This window comes from Lotus japonicus, chromosome 1 (genome assembly GCF_012489685.1).
Source record: "Lotus japonicus ecotype B-129 chromosome 1, LjGifu_v1.2".
NCBI classification, from domain to species: Eukaryota; Viridiplantae; Streptophyta; class Magnoliopsida; order Fabales; family Fabaceae; genus Lotus; species Lotus japonicus.
In genome coordinates this window covers 2,533,999-2,555,184 of record NC_080041.1, presented here as the reverse complement: position 1 = coordinate 2,555,184, position 21,186 = coordinate 2,533,999, and the positions used below count along the sequence as shown (strand labels likewise).

Below are 21,186 nucleotides of genomic sequence, written 5' to 3'. Positions count from 1 at the left end.
TGGAGATGCACGTAAAATGACAATGATTGACGAATGAACAAAGCTCAGAAAACACAACTCGCACATCTCACGTCACTAAGAATGAAACGCTGCATTTCTACAATAGAACATAATTAAAATTTTAACCGGTATTTGAGTCTTTATTATCAAACCAACTCATTTTAGGTACAACACCTTAATCTGACTTAAGGTACCACAAGCACCATTTATTTTTGTTTCTCTTCTAAAATTTTCTGTTTCATAGAATGTGGCCACTTGCAGGACCCAACTTAATCACAACACAACTTGGAGCAAAAGGTGGAGTTTGGACCATTCAAATTAAAAATGTCCCACATTGAGAGTGGGGACTCCAATTTAATTTACTGGAGTATATTTCACAATAAATAAACAAATAAACCCAATAATTACAAATTTTATATCATATAATCGTATCTAAAACATATATAATTAATCACAAAAGATATGCATGCACTTTGATTGCAAAAGATATGCATGCACTTTGATTCATAGGCTGGCCTTCTCTTGTGATCCTAGGCTTATCTTTTGCTTTGCATGAAATTAAGGATACACGAAGGAACATGTGATAACAACAAGTTGGCTTAATCGACTACTACGCATAGTATTCTCTAGTGAATTATATATGGTACTGAAATCATGTGAAATCATTGCTGGTTCTATGCATCTTTCCTTGTTTTGTAGTCATGAATTAATGTGATCGAATATCTTGAAAAGAAAATAGTTAAGTAGTTGCTGGCTTTTCAACATCCTTTACATGACCCAACTTGGTAAAAGGTTTTTTACAAGTTGTTCTTGTTGTTGTGGTTTATGAAAAGTAATATCTTGATAGAAATTATGATGTGAGCTTCTTGTGAAGATGAGGGTGCACATGAATAACATAATTCTTGTTTATGTCTTTCAGATCCATTCCATAGCTGCCTATGTTGTCTCAACTTAAGAATAATGTGATCCCTTCCTTTCAAAATTGCCATCTTTTATGGGGAAATGCTATTTTTAGTATGAGTCATGACTCATCTACAACTTTTCCACCAATAAATGGTTGGTCATATAATACATGTTTAATTTTCATTGAACAAAGTTTTAAATTCAAATCTTGTGTTTGGAAAAGAAAAGAAAAATCTCGCCTAAAGAGCTAGTACTTTCTCATGATGTGAATGTTAACGATTCGAATAGTAATATTTTTTGTGGATAATACTTGTAAGTTTTTATGTAAGATTTTTCCTACTGTTCTCTCTGTTTCTTTTTCTCATTTTCTGAGCACCACCTTGGCACCTTCCATCCTCCTTGTCTCCGCAATCACCTTTTACGCATTTCCTTATACTTTTCATTTCACTCTCACATTTCTCGCACAACCTCTTTCATTTGTGCCTTGTCTAAGATTTTAATTTTAGTTTACCTATGCATAGATACATATAAAAACACCTATTACTTTGAGAATTTGTAAGAGAATATATCAGTTCATTTCAATAACTCGCTTAGGCACCTAAAAAACACATAAGCAAGTAATCTCATACAAACAACTAAAGTTTTACCCAATCCTAGTGGAATAAACACACTATGTACACGCAACGCAAAACCCTAGCACAAGGGGGAAAATTATAGCACCACACCCCCTCCCTCTTTTTTGGAGATATCAGGGTGTTTCTTCCCTTTGGAGCCTCTTTCTCCTTTCCCATGTTAGGTATCTTTATCCTCACTAAGATTTGCTCAACTTCTTTTCCCCTCTCCTTTTTTCCCTACCATCATTGCATCTCTTCACCTTCTTCGACTCCCATGGCCATAATCATCTTGTATAATGTGTGTCGCGACAAAGCTACCATTTCTTCTGATCAGAGGCATAGCTACAAAGCAAACCAGTAAGAAGATGTCGATTTGCTCTTTTAGTAAATGTTATTAACCATTCTATGTAACTGTTGTTCAGTTTGCGGGAGAATATAGAATTACTATATATATTGGAATTCTTTTCCATTTCATTAGATTTGTTGTTAAAGTTAAATATCGAGCTAAATGTACCTCATGTGTCATTTGCTTCTTTTTTCTCTTTTCTCTTTGTACTTCTTTCTTGCTCATTGTATTAAGGGTTGAGACACCCCTTGTGCCTCCTTAATATAATTACTTGCTTATAAAAAAAACATTCTATGTAAGTGTTGTTGGGCCTTGAGCTTTAATCTCAACTCATTTGGCAAAAGAAAAACCCAATCCTAGTGGCTCAAGTTTGTTATTTTGTTACTTTTCAATGGTCTTCTCTTTGTACCATGAACTTTTTTGTTGGGCTACAATTTATTTTCTTTAAGAACTTGATTATGTTTCTTAACTACTTACAATATGAACTTGATTTAATTTAACCCAATCAAATCAGCCTTTGACAGAAAATAAAAACCAATCAGCCCAGTTTCTGAGAGCTAGGAAATTGTGGCCCAACAAACAACCTATTTGCTAAATGCTGACATCTTCAATAGTTGTTTCACTTGTTTGTTGGTCTTCTCCTCACAACACCTTTGAAGTCTCAACACAGAACAGAACCATCACCACACTGATTGAATGTGGCTATAATCACTTATTCATTCAATTCAATTCAATTTCTGGTTCCAACTCTGAGTGACAAGAACAACAAGAAAAATGTCCACCCTAAAGACAATCTCAGCAGCACTGAAACTGGTTGACACCAAGAAACAGAATCTCAAGAAAGCTTACGATGATCTCCAATCTCACTCTTCTCTCCTCTCCTCCTTCCCTCTCTCATGGTCTCACCTCGATTCCCACTTCACCTCCCTCCACAACTCCCTCTCTCAACGCTTCCTCCATCTCCAATCCCTCGAATCACAACCTAACCCTAGCAGCGATGACCCATCACCCTCTTCATCGAAATTCCCCGACCCCGACACCAAAGATCGCAACTTTTCATCATTTAGTACCGACCCACCTTCACCATCCACCCAAAACGGAACGGTTACATTGCCCGTGAACCACTCTGAAGCGTTGAATGCTCTGTGTAAAAGCATGGATGGGAAGGGGTTGAGGGATTACATTGGGGAGCATTTCAAGGACAAATTCGCTCTCAGAACTGAGCTTCAGAGTGCGTTGAAGTGTGCTGCGGATCCTGCTGCAATGGTTATTGATTCAGTGGATGGTGTTGTTGGTGTGAATGTGGTGAAGGATGATGAGAAGGAGCTGAGGAGAATGAAGAGGAGTTGCGGCGTGTTGTTTCAGCAGCTGAGGGCTGTGTCTGCTCCGCATGTGAGTGGTAAGGTCAGGAAGAGGATCAAGAGTTTGTTTTCAGAGTGGAAGGGAAGCTTGCTGAATGATAATACTGATTCGGTTGGAGCCTTGGCTTTTTTGCATTTTGTCGCGGCGTTCGGAATGCTTTCTGAGCTGACTATGAATGAGCTTGCCACTTTCTCTTTTATGGCTTCTGCCAATGATCAGATTTCTGAGCTGACCCTGATTGCTGGTTTGGCAGATAAAGTTCCAGGTTACAATCCCCAAATTGAATTTGATTTAAGGTTTCATTTGTGCTTTTAGGAGATAGTACTTTGTTGTTTTTGTTGTTGTTATTGTTGTTGCCAAGGGCAAATAATAGAGGGATGGTTAGTGTTATAATAAATCTTAGGAGAGGTTAGTGCAATAATGATAGAGCGATGTCACCAATAAAATAATGGTGGTTAGTGCCTGGATAAATAATAGAGGGGATGTCAGTGCAATAATGATCTACATCACGACAATTTGCCCTTTTTGTCGTGACATGTTAATAGTTGTTGTTGTGGTGTTGGAGTTGGATTATTTATTATTAAATAGTTTGAGGTTGTAATTTGAAATGGCGACACCAATGTTATTGAATCACAGTGTCACCCTTTTACGTGGTTTAGTTTGTAAGACAAGCTTTTGTTTATGTTTTGCAGGTCTTGTTCAGAAACTTATTGACAGGGGCAAACATGTTCTGGCTGTCAAATATATTTTTGGGTTCAATCTTGTTGATAAATTCCCACCAGTTCCCATTTTGAAAGCTCATGTGAATGAGTCAGAGAAACTTGGTAGAAGACTTGCCCACGAAGGAAAATCAGTGGTAAGTGTGTCTCCCTTGTTTGATTGCCTAGTGCGTGTTGCCACTGTGTTTATTCATTTTGGTATTTCTTCAGAAGGAGATCACAGCTAGAGAGATCAATGCTCTGAAATCAGTGATTAAGGTTATTGAAAATCATAATCTTGAATCTGAATTTCCCACCACTAGCATTGAGCAGCGTATAGAGGAACTGAAGAAGCTCAAGACAACACCAGCTTTTGCTGCAAAGCCTCCTCAACATCAGCAGCAGCAAAGTGGGATCAAGCGTCCTCGAATATCTGCACCAGTTGGTCCTGCAGCTGTCTTCAATAATGCCAACAGTGCCAGTTCAAACATAAACCAATACCAACAACCTCATTTTCAGTCAACAGGTTTGTTGCCAGAACATTCAAATCCATACATGAACTTGCCACCCTTGCCGTATGGCGTGATGGCCCCAACCCCAACCGTCCCGTCTTATACAGGTCCTTCAACTGGGCCTTATGGTATTGATGGTGTCCCAACAGGTCATAGTGGCAACCTTGGTGAAGGTGGTTCTCATCCAAATTCATCTGAGACACTTGTACCGTCTGGTTATTATGATAGCGTCCCTGCTTATGAAGGTTATGGTCTGCAGCACTATTACAAAACATCTTATCCACAATAGATCAAGAGATTGCTTTCTCTATCTAATATTGAACTTCTGGTTTGGTATTATAGTCTCTCTAGGACTTTGCACTTCTTGCTTTTGGTTACTGAACGATGACTCGCTTTGCCGGCTGCCATGAGTATAGGACAGGAACTAGATTCTATAATTACAGGCCACAATTTTAATTATTTGAATCATCTTGCATGTACAAGATTACTTTTAGGTTAATCATGGTCTTCTTCGAACCTCCTTGTTGTTACTCTTCTTCTCTGCCTAGCATCCAGGCTTTTGGGAGGCAAAGAAACTTGAACAGGGTTTGGAAAGTAAAATCCTCTTTGCGGAAACTCTTATATTTATCTTAGCTATTTTTTGCTCTAGAATTACTTACCATACCCTGATAGCTCTCTCTGGATTTTAACTTTGGTCTGATTTCTGCTTCTCGCAAACAGAAACTTTTTATATCCAAAGAAAATTTACCAGTTGATTTCAAAAAAAAATTATCCTGAAATGTTTGGTAACCAATATCTGAAACTCCAGTATGGAACATAGTAGAATTTTGTTGATTTTCTGTCTTCTCTTCTCATTTATTTTGAATTCCCTTATAATAATTACTGTATTTCTTGGATGTCTCTTATGAACAGGACTAGTATTCAATACAGTTTCTTTGTTTTCCTGTGCTTTGGCCCATTTATGATTGCCCATCACAAAGAAACCAGATATGGGAAACTGTGGCGAATAGTAGAACTATAAATAATTCAAATTGAGTAACTTATAGGCTTAAGTAGACTTAGATGAATTGATGTTTAATTTCATCACCCTAGTGGTGTTTGGTTGAATCATGGTATGCGGCTTGGGTCTATGACAGGCGAGGTCTCATTTTTCTAGAAATCAGCCCAAGTGGGTTCCCCATCAGTCACAAATTGTTGAATTACTTAACCTTGGGCTATCTCCCTTGATTTTGAATCTGAGGATAATTGACATTGTGACAATGCAGGGAAACAAACTCCTTGGGCTGTCTGAGTTGGGTGACGATTGGAAAACTTATTTGAGTTGCATAGCTTTCATGTGGTTGACCAAAAAAAAAAAAGAGCTTTCATGTGAGTGATTGGGTAAACTAATGAAAATAAACTATGACCTACTTATAAGATGGTTATTTGCTTATGAATAAGCGCTTAAACATACATATAAACTATTTTCATTTGAGCTCATTTCAATAATGTTAAATTAGCATATGAATTAGGAGGGCAAAACAGGCAAACCCACCTCGCTCTGCCACGACACACCACCAACCTGTCGGGGTAGGTTGACCAGACATCATAGTATAGGCTGAACATTACAACGCTCCATGTTTTGAGGAGGGTTGGCAGATTAACCCGCCAAAAGAGAAGGAAAAAAAGTGTTGGTTGTGATGTAACCCCAAAATGGGATGGATTGACCCACCCAAAAAGGTGTTGGTTGTGGGGTTGACCCACCCAAAATTACTAAAAAGGTAAGGAATACAAATAAGAAATAGCAAACTATAAAAGTAAAAAACTAAAATTTAACCGGCGGGCCAACTTACATTGCTTTGAGTGCTTTCAACCTATTTCCTTAGATGGTTATGCGGGGTGCGTCAAAACAAGTTGGTGGACATGGGACTCCAACCTGTCTCGCCCCATTTTGCAGGTTAAGTGGATTGACCCGGCATGCCAAACCGTTTTGCCATCCCTACTTATGAATAAGTGGTTATGTGATAACTTAATTAAGTTGTTTAGTGTATAGATTTTGCATCATTCAAGTCAGGATAAAGTTCATGATAGTCTATGATAGAAAATAGTGAAATTTGGTTTTTTTTTTGTCATATAAATAAATATCCTGCCAGTGTGGTTTTCTGAACAAGTTTAGCACCATTTTATTGTGTCCGTGACTTTGTCCTATGGTGAATCTATGAAGCTAACTAGAATTTCTTTTATATACATGGTTTTGTGCAGCATTTTGATTTTTCAGTCTCCTCACTAACCAGGGGAAGTTATTAGCTTTTTCAATTATACATTGGCTAGATTTTTGAAAGATGATGTATTGGAGGAATTTGAAACTGTTCTACAGATGATGTGATCTACTACCTATGAAAAGATGTATCTATATTATTGTTTGGTGTAATATAGATTGTTCCTCTCACCTTTTCAGAACACTGCTAATCTTTTTGTGCTGATGGTTTGTTTATGTTACATGGAAGAGACCTCGTTTTCTTTAAGTTTGGAAATGTTTTTGGGATTGATGGTTGAGATGTATTCTCAGTGTGTTCCATGAAAATGGAGGAGTATATGACTGGCCAGCTTTCTTGTTTTTTAGCTACTGAGTAGTGAGAATTTCATTCAGTAGAAATGGACTATTCTTCCCTAACAAGTCTTTCATGAATGGCTGACTAACTTCACACGAGTGTTGATATGGTAAAGAATAAGGGTTTCTATGAATCACTCTAAGTAAATATGTGATAAAATTAGCCTATTTTAGGTGATTAAGTAATATATTGACATGTGTTTTATGAAATTCTAGCTCATAACATATGTCAAAATTCTAGCCATCATTTAATAAGGTGATTTAAACAACCCCAAATAGTTTCAAATAAAAAAACAACCCCAAAGAAAAATTGTAGTGAACTTTAGTGTGAATATGCCATGTGTAATATGATATTTAAATGTAGTTAAAGAATCAAATATTTAAGTTACGTTTGGAAGAATTTATTTAAATTTATCTTACAGCATATCATATTATGACCTATTTATAAATTATAAGTTATGTTTTTAGCTTATTTTCGTAAGTTGTTCATATTAGTTTATGAATGATAATATAATAATGTAAAGAGGTGATACTAAAATTGATGCCCTAAATTATTCACACAAAAAATACTTATCTATAAATTATGTTGAATTATTTCAATTTAGCTTATGAACAAGTTTTTTATATTTATGTATAACTTATTTTAAACTTATTTTAATAAGTTTCTCTAATCATATTATGAATAATCATTTGTGTGCGCAATTTCACGTCTCTCTTACGTCCACATCTGAACAACACCTTTATCCTGAAATATATTTTTCAAGTGGGTCTGATCTGTTGGAAATGAAAAAACAAACAAAGTGGACCAACCATCTCAAATTACAATTGAGTTAGGGTGCTATTCAATGAAATAGTACTTGGTAACAATGAGGAACAACCACAAATGCATCATGCATGATGCATGGATGAGTACAACTTGTTTTTTTTTTTTGACAACAAAAGCATATATTGATTGAAAAATAACTCCATGAGAAACACTCCTCTCATGGTAGAGAACTAACAAACAAAACAATTTAAAAAAATGGGAAAACATTGCATGGGGAAATAAAAATAAAAATATTGAAGAAGCCTAACCAACTCTTAATAATGATAAAATATCTCTTTAATTTGTAGACAACTTAATATATAATTTTAATTTTTTTTTGGAACAATCTACAAACTTCATGCCTTAAATTAAGCAAGAAAGCATAGACACTCACAATCAGGACCTGTTTGGATTCAAGATAAATCTCTTAAAAATGAAGTTGTCTAAATGACTTATGAGAAAATTTGAGTTAAACAATCCACCATTCAATCACATTAGAGATAAATGAGTTGGAAATAGATTAATAAATAATATCTTCAATGTGATTGGATGATGAGTTATTTAACTCAAACTTTCTCATAAGTCATTTAGACAACCCTTAAAAATTCTCTTTTTTTCTACAAAAGTTATTTTAAATAATTTTTCCAAAATCACTTCTCATCTCAGCATGAAATATATCGAATTTTCAAGCACACACTGGCATTCTTAAGTTTGTATAGTGGTAAATTAAAGTTGTTGAAATATATTTAATACTTAGGTAGTAGGTAAGATCCGAAAGAGGAATGCTAATAAAAATTCACTATTCTTAGTATATGCTGTTTCAATGGTATGAACAATTTCTAACTCAATGCTTAAATTTTCTCTGGAATTTTTTTTCCAGAAATGAGCAAAACAGGTTAAGATAAGAAGGCGATTTTGGATAGAGAATGCTTTAGTACGCAATTGTATTGGATGTGACATGCTTTTAGCCTTTGATTAATATAGTAAAGTTCATTTGGGAGGATAGAGATTACTCAATAAAAAATTTGTGAAGAAATAGAAAACCAGGTCAGAACTTTGCTTTAACAGCATCTCAAGCTGTTAATTCCTTAGATTTGTCCTTGTTTTCCTTTAACTTCCACCTAATGATAAGCATTTAAGTACAACCTTCTTTTTCTTGATTAGTTAAAAAGTGAAAACATACAAATCGAATGAAGAAAACAAGCTCTAATGAAATGTTTCCCTAACATGTGCTTGCTTTTTCAGCCCATATTTAAGGCTTAAATAAGTTTTTGGTCCCAACCTTTACTAAATGCTTGGTTTTCGTCCCTCGTCGGAGCAAAGGTGGGCTTTAGTCTCTAACCTTTGTCAAATGGTTTGGTTTTGGTCCCTCCGGAGCTCTTGGTCAACGCCGGAGCTCCGGTGACCCATGTGGCATTAATGAAGAAGTCAAGGATCAATCAAGGATGAATTTTTGGCTTATTGTTGGTTGGCGAATTAAAGTGCTCTGTATGCTGAGATCTGCGTAGGAGCTCCGGCGTTGACTAAGAGCTTCGGAGGGACCAAAACCAAACCTTTTGACAAATGTTAGGGACTAAAACCCACCTTTGCTCCGGCGAGGGACGAAAACCAAATATTTAGTAAAGGTTAGGGACCAAAAACTTATTTAAGCCCATATTTAATTAATACCCTATACATTAATATAGTAGCTAGTGGACCAAAATTGATCCCTCTACTTTTCTTTCTAGCCCCTTTTAACCATCTATCTATTATCTATTATAATATAGTAATTGTGAAGCGCGGAGTATAGCGCTAAGCAATTTGTCTGACGTGTCATGTTCTCTCCTTTTCTAAATCCATCGTTCCAAAGCCTCACGGTTATCTTCTTTACTAGAATCGACGCATGAAACCTTCTTCTCTAGACCCACCAATGTCGCAAGCCTTGAGAGAGGGAGTGAACCCAATCGATCCTCATCAATCCTCCGCCTCCCTGCGTTCTTCCTCCGCCAATTGTCTGCCCGCTACCCAGTTTTGAAGCTTCGCCGTACTCGCTTAAGACTTAGCTAACGTAAGATTTAGTGCAAAATTGATCTGCTACTCTATTGATTAACCATTTAAGAAAAGCATACCAATGGTACAATCTACATGTATGATGAAATTATGTTGCCTACTCACAGTTTGCTACCTAATGGGCTTTGGTCTGTTTTACTTTTATTCGATGTGGATTCAGAAATTGAAAAACAATCTAAATTGAGTGCTTTCTTTGAACAACATTCTTGATGTAAAGGATCTTATTCATCAAGATATGAATTTGTCGGGAACTTTTTATTTGGCAGCCCTCAGGCATAGTCATACAATCTAGACTGATTGCTTATGATGTTCCATAGTTAATTGTTTATTTTAACTTTTCAGATAATTTTATTTAAATTCCATTGATGATAGCATTCTAGAACCTCATTTTGTGTATATATTTCTGGTACTTTTTCTCTGCTTCTGTAAACCAACCTCTCCAATGACATATTGTGTACATAATGAAAACAAGTTTAGGAGATTCATCAAACAACTGCTCAAATTTCACAAAAGGACATGAATGTGGAAAAGTAGACTACAACCCCTTCAAGTTAATGGCTATAAAATACTTTCTTTCCATATTATTGTTGATATGTTAACATGGAAATATGAGAAATTGGGGTCTACATGGTTGTGCAACTCAAAGGTAAGGTTATTGAAAATAGAGAACATAGTGGAACCCATTTTGAACCAAAGTTATGATTAGAGCCAAAAGAAAACATGAGAACATCTATCAGTAGCTATGATGACTCTGATAAGAAACCTATTTCAAAAGTTCAGAAAAACAGGAAAAATGGTTATGGCATAGCTATATAAATAGGAAAGAGCAACTGCACATCCAGTTAAGAGACCTCTAGAAAATATTCATTCTCCAAATCTTCAGTGAAGAATCCAAAGGTTTCAGACTCAGCATCATCTAACAGAGTAAGCAATTCTCTGGAAAAGTGAGCTGAAGTTAGATGATGGTGACGTTTCTATTTCCCAGAGAGTGAAGAAGTCAGTCATATCAGCTGATAAATTAATATTCACAAAGAAAACCGTGAAAAAGGTTACTGAACATAATAAGTGTGGCTCAATAGCATATAAGAAACAAGCCAAGATCAAGTCGAAAATGTAGCTTTGGCGATGGGCAAAATAAAATGGACTATATTGATTCTCACTGGTGTCATTTTTCCTTCTCCTTACTAGCCCCATGGGGTAAATATGCTCTTTGAGGGGAAATCAGTTGGTGTGGCTCATGAGCAAGAGGAGGAAGGATTCTACATATGCAAACTATGCTCTTAAGATTTTGGTCTCTTATTCCTTTCTTTAATGAATTGCAGTCATTTAAGTACTTTTATGCAAAAATTTCACAACTTTTAAAGTCTATTTGCTCTGCGTTTTTAACAGTGTTGTGAGCTTCAAATAAATTTTTGCAGGTTGCTACAATGTTTGTGGCCATATCATACGAGGATTAGTTCAAAATTTTGCAGATTTGTTCAAGGAATATTTCTGGAGGGATTGGTGAAAGTTGTTAAGTATAAATCATGTAATTCAGAACTTAAGATTGTGAATTCACCCTGATCTATGAGCTTTTGGAGAACAAACTAGGTCAATTTATGAAGTTCATGGCTAATTATACAAATTTCCCCTTTATGTGTTTGTAACTTTATTTTTATCGATTTTGTTTGTGTATCCATACATATGTGTGTATGTTTGTTAGAGTTCCAATTAGGCAGGCTAACACTAGAAGGGGAAGTAAAAATCATGCAGAGGCCCAACCTATGTGGGGCGGTAGAGAGGACAAAAGAATTCCCACTATAGGAAAAACATAATTCATACATGGCAAAATAAAGGGAAAACAAAATTCTATTAATAAGAGCTGAAAGAAATTATTGTGGATGTGAAGGAGGCAGTTAGAAATTAGAGCCGCAGTATTTTTCCTTCTCTGCATGTATTTTTAACCTTTTAGTATTTGTGAGTTATCTTCAATTATCCCTTCCACTATTTAGAGTTGTTATTAGTTCTCATAGGGCTGATATTGTTCATATTATTACTCAAGGAAAGTTGAGTGTTTGAGTAAAATTGAATTATGTCAGTATGGATGTCAAATGTGCCTAATTTGTAGTTAACCTTAGAGGTTGTAATTCATGCCTTTTATTATTTTATTATTTTTACCCTTTTTGTCTTCTCTTTATGCAGGAGAAGAAGACTCTTTTTTTTTTTTGGTCAATAGGAGAAGAAGACTCTAAAGGAAGAGAAAGCTAAGCAAGAGGACACAAAATTGTTTGACACTAAATGGATCCAAACCACATTAGTTATTTTATTCAAATATTTTTATAAGTTAATATATCACTTTCTAATCTAGCAAAATCACGATTCTTTATTCCGCCGCGCATCGCGCGGGTTTGAGTCTAGTTTATATGAGATCAGTACAGAAGATATTCAATAGTGTGAGGCCAATGTGTCCATAAGAATGCAAAATAAATAATGTAATGACCGTAATTAAGTTTGTATTCTATATTATTCTGATAATGTAATCCACAAAATGAGAAACAACTCAATTTGACGAGTGAAATTATATGTTTCTGATGCATCCCATGTGATCACAGAGGTTCCAACATCGAAAGTTCAGGTCCAATTATCAGCTGAGTTGACCCGTGTGACTTTTCCAGACAACTTCCATGTACATGACGCTTTGAGACGTGGTATGGTATTTGGGACCTTTGGAATTGGTAGTGACAATAATGCTTCTCCTGCTTTGGAATCTTCTCTAGGGAATGATGGAGCTGCTACTTCTTGGTTTTCAGACATTTTATTTGTTGAACTTGTCATATGAAGAGCGTGGTGAGAGATGTTCACTGCTTGTTGTTGTAGTTAAAAATGATTAACGAGTCATATGAGGATGATTTTAGACAAGCACATGGTTACTTACCACTTTCAGGTAAAAATTTGCACACCTTAAATGTAAATTTCCAAACAAGGTCAAAATCCGTATACCATTTTAGCTTCTGAGCCTTGAGCAGAGCTCAGACAATGAGATTCAATGGATTGCTTAACTTTGAACTCATGTCAATGAACTATGACTTTTCCTATAGTGTTCATATTACAGAATATCAACAAAGACAAGGAAATGCATAGACAAAGATGATTTTATTAGTTGAGATACTTAATACAAGACTAGAGCCAAGTACCACAGATATGGAAACACATGTGGCTTAAGCTTTCATCAATTGCTGCACCTTAATCATAATTGCTCATGCCTTATTGCAACATACTAATACATAATATTTGGACTCAATTTTCTTGTTTGTTTCTAACAGTTTCAACTCATTTTGATAGTTTGTTCAACCATGACTTTAAGAACCTTGAGCAACTAGTTCAAATTTCTAGTCAAATGCCTTCTGCTCCTGCTTGTTGGCACCACATGTGTGTGAAATATTGAAACATTATTAGGCTTTATATCAAAGTCCCTGATAAAATGATCTTTTCCTGCATCTGATGCATGTGGATCTTGAATAAGGTCTTTAACCACTTCAGGCATAGGCTGGCCATTCATCACATTCTTCCAATAGCCTCCCATGTCCTTTCTTCCATGGCTGAGGTTCACAATCTTTTACAAAAGAGATGAAATAGAAAGGTAACACTTATCAGCGACATATGACAAACTCGTTAGCTCAAATTTCAACAACAACTCGAGTTAGTGTATGTTTGGAAACCCTTATACAATTGATCCTGAAGCTAAAATTAATCAATTTCTGGAGATACTTCAGTCAGTAACTTCTTAGTGTCAGAATTAGAATTGATTATGAGAAAATATAATATGATCTATACATAATACATCCTATTAGTTGAATGAGGAAATGATAAAAATAAGATGAACTTTCAGATGCATAGAGAGCTTCTTCATAAAAGCTTACCAGGAGAACAGAGAAGACTACAAACATGGCAGAGATGGACTTCATTTCTTTGCTTAGATGGGGACTCCAAGTTAGATGAGATATGCTCTTGATTATTTATTTTTGAAGTCCATAAGTGACACGAGACAGAGACACACACACGTCTTTCTATATGTTTGTACAAATGTATGGATGCATGAATAGCAAAACTAATGAGTGTAAGAAGTGAGACCATAGTTGGTTAAATTGTTCTATTTAAATCTAACATGGGTAATCCATTTATATATTGTATATAAGATCAAGATTAATTTCTTTCATGAGAGTTGTAGAGTCAGACACATGTAGGTTATGTACCTCAAATCAAATATAAGTAGAGTAAAGTGAATGGTTTATGGTTACAAAGAAACAAAAAAGAAAAAGAAGAGGTTAGGATTTTAATCATGCTGCTATCCCTTCTCAACTTTAAGATTTTTCTAAAGCTATTATTGGATAATCTTTTGTTAGTATCAGTACAAATATATGTTAACACTTGCTTTACAATATAAAGCAGATGAAACTCTTCATATAAATTGAGATGAATTTTTATAAATGTTGTATTCAAGTCTCAACTGGTGTCTAAACTTACATTATCAAACATGTAGTGGTCCAATTAGGAGCTCAAAGTTTTTTTTTTTGCATTTAGTCTTGGACACCCCAAATTTGACACATCTTGAATTTCAAATTAAGGTGTAAAACAACACCGGGAAATTATATGCCACTGGAAAACCACATTTTTCAATCAGTCAAACCTATGTTACTATGGGATGGGAGTGGGACCCAACAAAAAGATATGCAAGACACGTTAATAAATTTGTTGATTTACTAAAACACTCTGCTATATATGACTTAAAATATGAAATGTATAGATTCTAATATTTATTAATGACTCACACCTTAAGCCATTGATATAAGGTTCTACTAATATTTGTGGAGAAGTGAGTTACAGGACAATTAAACAAGGCTGTTTTACTAAACTTCACATTTGTGTTAACTTGGAATGATGTCCTTGAATTGCATAGGAAAATAATAAAAGGGAAAGTGCAATCAATACCTGCTATAGGCTCTGAATTTGGTGCATGATGAGGAAAACCATGCACTTTGCCTAACTTTTTTTCCCTCCCCCCATCCTGTAGCGTCACTTTTATTCTCTCCCCCCATCCTGAAGACCATAACTTTCGGTAGTATACATATATTATCACCTGTTAAGCACCCACTCTTTGTCTCTGCACTTTTATCGACACAATATTGTTTCTGTGGTTGGCATCTGTAGGTAGGTAAGCCATGGTGAAGCATAACAATGTCATCCCTAATGGACACATCCGTAAGCATGGGCAGAACTATGTCAAGACATGGTTCAATCTACCTGCCCGCAAGACAAGGAGACGGATAGGTAATTTACTGCATTATTTGAGCTTAGTTTTAGTAGTTGTTTTGTGTTAGTCCTATATAGTGAAAAAATTCATTTTGGATAAGTATTGATGATATTACTTCATTTCTTTGACATGGTGGTGCTTGGCATTTTTTAGCTGGTCAGAAGAAGGCTGTTAAGATTTTCCCCTGGCCTACTGCTGGTCCTCTCAGGCCTATGGTTCATGGATAAACCTTGTAGTACAACATGAAGGTCAGAGCCGGCAAAGGATTTTCTCTTGAATAGTTGAAGGTAAAATGGCTTGTTATATCAACTAGATCTTTATCATATGATAAATTGATGCTGTTGTGTATACCTTTTATTAATATTGTTATTCTACATGGGCATTATGCTTTAATTTTAGTTGTTATATTATGCCTATGCATTCTTTGTTTATATTCCACTGAATGCACTAATGCTGAGCTGTTTCAATTGACACTTCAAATTCATAAGTGTTCAACTGTATGGCAGCATCGAGAGTGAAGCTCATGAACCCGTCATTAAAGTGTGTTATAGTTCACTTTTTAAATAAATTCGTTCCCTCACACTATCACATTTATATTTATAAGAATCTCTCTACCTCTTCCTCTCTCTTTTCCCTCTCTGTTTTGTCTCTCTCTTTTTAGTCTCTCACTCTCACTCTCACTCTCACTCTCACTCTCAGTTGATCATGGAGAGCTCTGGATCTGTCCTACCCCAAGCAGCCTCTGTTGCTGCAGCGCACTCATTACTTCCACGTCCAGGTAAACCATGTTTTTTTTTTTTTCCCTCTCCCATTTCAGCTATGTTCCTGAATCAGTTTTTATTTTATTTTTCTGTTTAAACACATCTTTTTCTCACTGGTTGCAACATTTTTGCATATGTTTCTGATGCAGCCCATGTCACAGAGGTTCCAACATCGGAAGTTCAGGTCCAATTATCAGCTGAGTTGACCCGTGTGACTTTCCCAGACAACTTCCATGCTGCTACTTCTTGGTTTGTACTGTTTTCAGACATTTTATTTGTTGATCTTTGTCATATGAAGGGCGTGGTGAGAGACGTTCACTGCTTCTTGTTGTAGTTAAAAATGATTAACGAGTCATATGAGGATGAGTAGGTTTAGTCTCAACTGCAAAATTAGGAACACAGCACGTACAACTAGGTTTTCTTAGTGTAGATGAAATTTGTTCAAAGGCAAACCTAGCAAGATTGTGCTTCAGGATGCACAATATGCTCGACTATATAGCAAATGTGTGAGAGTAAATTATATTTTCAAGCTAATTTTCTTTTCTTTTATTGTTTCAGTCTTTAAGAAAAATTTATTATATGGTTGGGTTTTCTTAGTTCTGTTAGAAATATTTATCTTCACACACCATATTCATCTCCACCTAGTGAAAATAGGAAGAAAATAGAGAAAAATGAATAATGTGATGTGTGATATGAGAGGAATTAAAGAGAGATAGAAAGAAAAATGAAATAAAAAATGGGGAGTGAATATATTAAAACTGATTAAAAACTATTACTAACCTTCAAGTTGGTACTAGCAAGTTGGATAAGTTTTCTTTGGAATGGATATATTTTACTTCTAAATTTCAAGACATTAGATCTGGGTTACTATTATTCTTTTATTAATTGTTTTGATTGTATTAATTGATTTCTTTTCCTGCGGTATATATATATATATTACTTGTGTGATGGTGTGCTACTTTAATTTCTATTTTGATGATATTTCTTGTTTTGATGTAGCAGCAACCTAAGCCCATCATTGAACATCACAATTTTCGAACCTTAATGGCACAAAGGAAATTTATGAGACCCCACAACTCTCATCCTGTTTCCAATAGGAAATATCATTTCATTCTCATGCGTCTTCTTTTCTTGTATTTTTTTTTTCATTTTAGAGTGTTAATTAAATGTTTGTGTAATGTCTTAGATGACACGGAGGAGGGGGATGATTGTCCTATAGAGAAGGTTAGGTAGACAGTTTCGATAACATTTGACCCCACTCTCTCAGCCCTCACATTCAGGACATGGTTTCTAGGGTTGTCATCATGTGTGTGCCTTGCGTTTGTAAACTAGCTACTAAGTCACAAAGACAACCCCACACATGTTTCTCCATTCCTAGCTCAAGTGCTTACTCTTCTGCTTGGGAGGTTTATGGTTGCGACACTTCCTACCATAGAGTTTAAAGTATCTTTCACGAATTTTATATGAACTGCAAATCCTTGACCCTTTAATGTAAAAGAACATGTTCTTATTACACTCTTTGCTAATGTTGGATCTAGTGGAGTTTATGTCACAAATGTAACAACAATTGTCAATGCTTTCTGTCCCTAGAGAATCAATCTTCTGACTGATTTGACAGAAATAACAACAAAGCAGCCAGAAGATTGATTCTCTTGCGGTAGAAAGCCATGACGATTGTTGTTACATTTGCGGCAAAATCTTCATTAGATCCAACATTAGCAGAGATTGTAATAAGAACATGTTCTTTTACATTAAAAGGTCCAGGATTTGCAGTCCATCTAAAATTGGTGAAAGGCGCTTTGAACTCTATGGTAGGAAGTGTCGCAGCCATAAACCTCCCAAGCAGAAGAGTAAGCACTTGAGCTAGGAATGGAGAAACATTTGTTGGGTTGTCTTTGTGAGTCAGTAGTGAGTTTACAAACGCAAGACACGCACATGATGACAACCCTAGAAACCATGTCTTGAATAGGGCTGAGAGAGTTGGGTCATCTGTTATCGGAACTGTTTGCCTGATCTTCTCTATAGGACAATCATCCACCTCCTCCGTGTCATGTACAACATTACACAAACATTTAATTAGCACTCTAAAATGAAAAAACAAAAGTACAAAGACGCATGAGGATGAAATGATACTTCCTATGGAAAACATCCTCAGAATATGGTCAATTGTTGCACCATAATCTTGGGTGAAGTGTTTGTTAGCCCATGCTCTCATATTGGGGGACATATGTATGCTGGAATCATCATTATATTTGGACCAACCATGAATGGAGAAGTCACCGGGGCACTGGTAAGGAGAAGATTTTACGGTTGTTGAAATTCCTTTTTGTGACAGAATTTTCTGTTTAAATCTTTGAATACCTTTATTCCATTGTTTATTCTGATATTCTCTTCAACTTAAATATGCAGGTATGGATATGTTAGCCCGGATGATGTACCTTTATTGCTTCAACAACATATTATAAAAGGGGAGATTATAGACTCATTATGGAGGTAGTTAATGTTTTATAGTTCTTTGTTTTCTCTACTGTTTTGGCTAACCAATTTTGAATTTTGCTAACTTGTTTTCATTTATATATTTACTGAATTTTGCCATCAGGGGTCAGATGAGTTTATCAGAAGATGAACAGATGAATAAACTAGAACAAAGGCTTCTGCTGAGTGAAATCAGAAATGTAGAAGAAAGCACTTCGGAGTTCGATCGCTTGCCTAGGTTGCTCTATGCAGTAGTTATGGCCAGGAAGAACCATATGAAGAAGGAGGTGCTGTTCCTCCACCTTGCCCTTTGGGTGTTGTTTCTACAAACTTGGTGTTTTCAACTTGTGGGTTTGTGAATCCATTTCTAAAGCATGCAACTCTTTTAGCATTAACCTAGATGTTGGAAATTATAATAGAAGTCCCTGAATGGATGATGTAATGAGTGATCCACTTGCCATTGGCTGTTATAACAAGTTTTGGTGTTTGTGACATGTGGGTAAAGCATACAACTTTTTCGTAGTAATCCCTAGATGATGGATACTATACTAATAGCATGTTTGGAAATTCATTGATTTTGAAGTCAAAATCAACTTTGGGGAGAAGTTCTGGAGTAGCCTTTGAGTTTCAGAGTTCATTCGGATAGAACATAAGCTGATCCAAACATACTATTGTAGTTTCCAGAGTTACCGTGATTTGGATTGTGTGCCTACTGCCAATGCAAACACTATAAAAGTTCTTAAATGAGTTGTAAGCTGCATAATCACTTTTGAGTAGAAGCTACAAAGTGTGTGTACCTTCTGGTTACTGTGCTTTGGATTGTGTGCCTACCACCAATCCAAACACACTATAAAAGTTATTAAATGAATGTTGTAATGAGTGATCCACTTGAAATTGGTTGGTATCACAAATTTTGTTAGTATAAGGTTTTAGCTTTATGATGTGTGTTAAGGGTGTTAATTGATTATATTGTGAAAAATGTTCAATCTTCATGTTTGTTCCTCTTACATTCACTTGGGATGATTTTGCCTTGGACTTATGCCTGGTGACTTGTTTATGTTCTAGACTCGATTAACGATATATGAGGTTCATGATGGGACTGAAACATCTAACGGGGATGTCTTAATCTTTCCTGACATGATCAGATACAGGTCAGTACAAGCTTTTGTTTTGCAACATCTGATTCCTCATTCATTATGGTTCTCTGTAGTTTTCCCCTACATTGTTGTCAACAACTAATTTTAGTGTGAAATTGCAGGAGGTTAACACATTTTGATGTTGAAACATTTGTTGAAGAAGTTCTTGTGAAGGATGGAGAATGGCTTTCCGAATCTTTGAAAGGTTCATATGTTTTTGTGTGTTCACATGCATCCCGGGATCGCAGATGTGGGGTTTGTGGACCTGTCTTGGTCAGTAGATTCAGGGAAGAGATAGAGTTGCAGGGTCTACAGGGTAAAGTGTTTGTGAGCCCATGCTCTCATATTGGGGGACATAAGTATGCTGGAAACATCATTATATTTGGACCAACCATGAATGGAGAAGTCACTGGGCACTGGTAAGGAGAAAATCTGCGCAATTGTTGAAATTCCTTTCTTTGACAGAATTTTCTGTTTATAATTTTAAATCTTGGAGTACCATTATACCATCGTTTATACCAATATTCTCTTCAACTTAAATATGCAGGTTTGGATATGTTAGCCGGATGATGTACCTTTATTGCTTCAACAACATATCATAAAAGGGGAGATCATAGGGTCATTATGGAGGTAGTTAATGTTTTATAGTTCTTTGTTTTCTTTACTATTTTGGCTACACAATTTTGAATTTTGCTGACTTGTTTTCATTTATATGTTTACTGAATTTTGCCATCAGGGGTCAGATGGGTTTATCAGAAGATGAACAGATGAATAAACTAGAACAAAGGCTTCTGCTGAGTGGAATCAGAAATGTAGAAGAAAGCACTGCAGTGTGTAGATCTCAAGATGATTTCGCGAGCTGCTGCCAAGAAAATGGAATGAGCTTCTGCCAAGAAAATGGAAACTCTTCCTACTGTAGTCAAAATCATGTGCCGGCGGTGGAAAAGAGAAAAGAGCCTGATGTCATTGAGATGGAGGCGAAGCTCTCAGCTGATATTAAGACCAGTGAGACTGTGATTTCGCAGATCAACAGTGGTAAAGGAGCTTCATCGCGTAAGTTCCATTCCATGACAACATGGCTAGATACCTGGGAGCAAGAAGACACTTATGCTGCTCTTGCTGTAGTCTTTGCTGCAGTGTCAGTTGCCATTGCCTATAACTCCTACAAACAATTGGCATAAACTGAATCACCATTGAGAGTGTTATTTAGTGGGGTTAGATAACTTAACTTCTATTATGTTTGTATATTACTAGTAACTTCATTTGTCTAATCCCGGTGCAGTGATTAAGATCATTCCTAACTGAACATGCAGGGAAACGAGGAAGGGCTTTATCATTAGTCTGGGTTTGTGTGCTTTTCTGCTGGTGGAATATTGTTGGCTGGTGCACTTATAATTTGCTAGTTAGCTTAACCTGTAGTCTGTACATATAAGAAACCTTAGCCTCAGAATATTCAGGTTAAATATTGATAGTTTGTTTAGGTAGAATTTGATTTGTATCCTTTTTTTTTAAATTTAATTTTATGGAAAGCTTTGGTGTTCATTGAATTGCTAGTTGGTGTGTTTGAATATCAGCTGACGTGAACTGTCTTTCATTGGAATTTATAAGAAGTTTGTTCATGTTTTGTTTCAAAGTGAGTGTTTGC

General features: G+C 35.9%; 3 protein-coding genes, 1 long non-coding RNA gene and 1 pseudogene across 4 annotated transcripts; 4 read left to right on the top strand and 1 right to left on the bottom strand.

Annotated features, from left to right (window-relative positions):
* Positions 1–2,487: 2,487 nt before the first annotated feature.
* LOC130733033 (truncated FRIGIDA-like protein 1) lies at positions 2,488–5,050 on the top strand. Its single transcript, XM_057585076.1, has 3 exons — positions 2,488–3,490; positions 3,918–4,081; positions 4,155–5,050. Exons 1-3 carry the CDS (start codon positions 2,638–2,640, stop codon positions 4,722–4,724), a joined length of 1,587 nt encoding a protein of 528 aa, XP_057441059.1. The 5' UTR covers positions 2,488–2,637; the 3' UTR covers positions 4,725–5,050.
* Positions 5,051–9,657: 4,607 nt separating this feature from the next.
* LOC130731512 (uncharacterized) lies at positions 9,658–12,213 on the top strand. Its single transcript, XR_009016708.1, has 3 exons — positions 9,658–9,877; positions 11,298–11,469; positions 12,061–12,213. It is a non-coding gene; the product is annotated as an uncharacterized LOC130731512 (long non-coding RNA).
* Positions 12,214–12,993: 780 nt separating this feature from the next.
* Positions 12,994–13,981, bottom strand: LOC130731511 (uncharacterized). Its single transcript, XM_057583818.1, has 2 exons — positions 13,779–13,981; positions 12,994–13,471 (listed from the first exon to the last, which is right to left on the bottom strand). The coding sequence occupies exons 1-2, from the start codon at positions 13,821–13,823 to the stop codon at positions 13,235–13,237; spliced, it is 282 nt and encodes a 93-aa protein (XP_057439801.1). The 5' UTR covers positions 13,824–13,981; the 3' UTR covers positions 12,994–13,234.
* A 1,096-nt stretch (positions 13,982–15,077) lies between these two features.
* Positions 15,078–16,495, top strand: LOC130732793 (uncharacterized). Its single transcript, XM_057584780.1, has 5 exons — positions 15,078–15,186; positions 15,323–15,384; positions 15,869–15,947; positions 16,080–16,179; positions 16,489–16,495. Exons 1-5 carry the CDS (start codon positions 15,078–15,080, stop codon positions 16,493–16,495), a joined length of 357 nt encoding a protein of 118 aa, XP_057440763.1.
* On the top strand, positions 15,541–21,083 carry LOC130733031 (uncharacterized; annotated as a pseudogene).
* Positions 21,084–21,186: the final 103 nt, after the last annotated feature.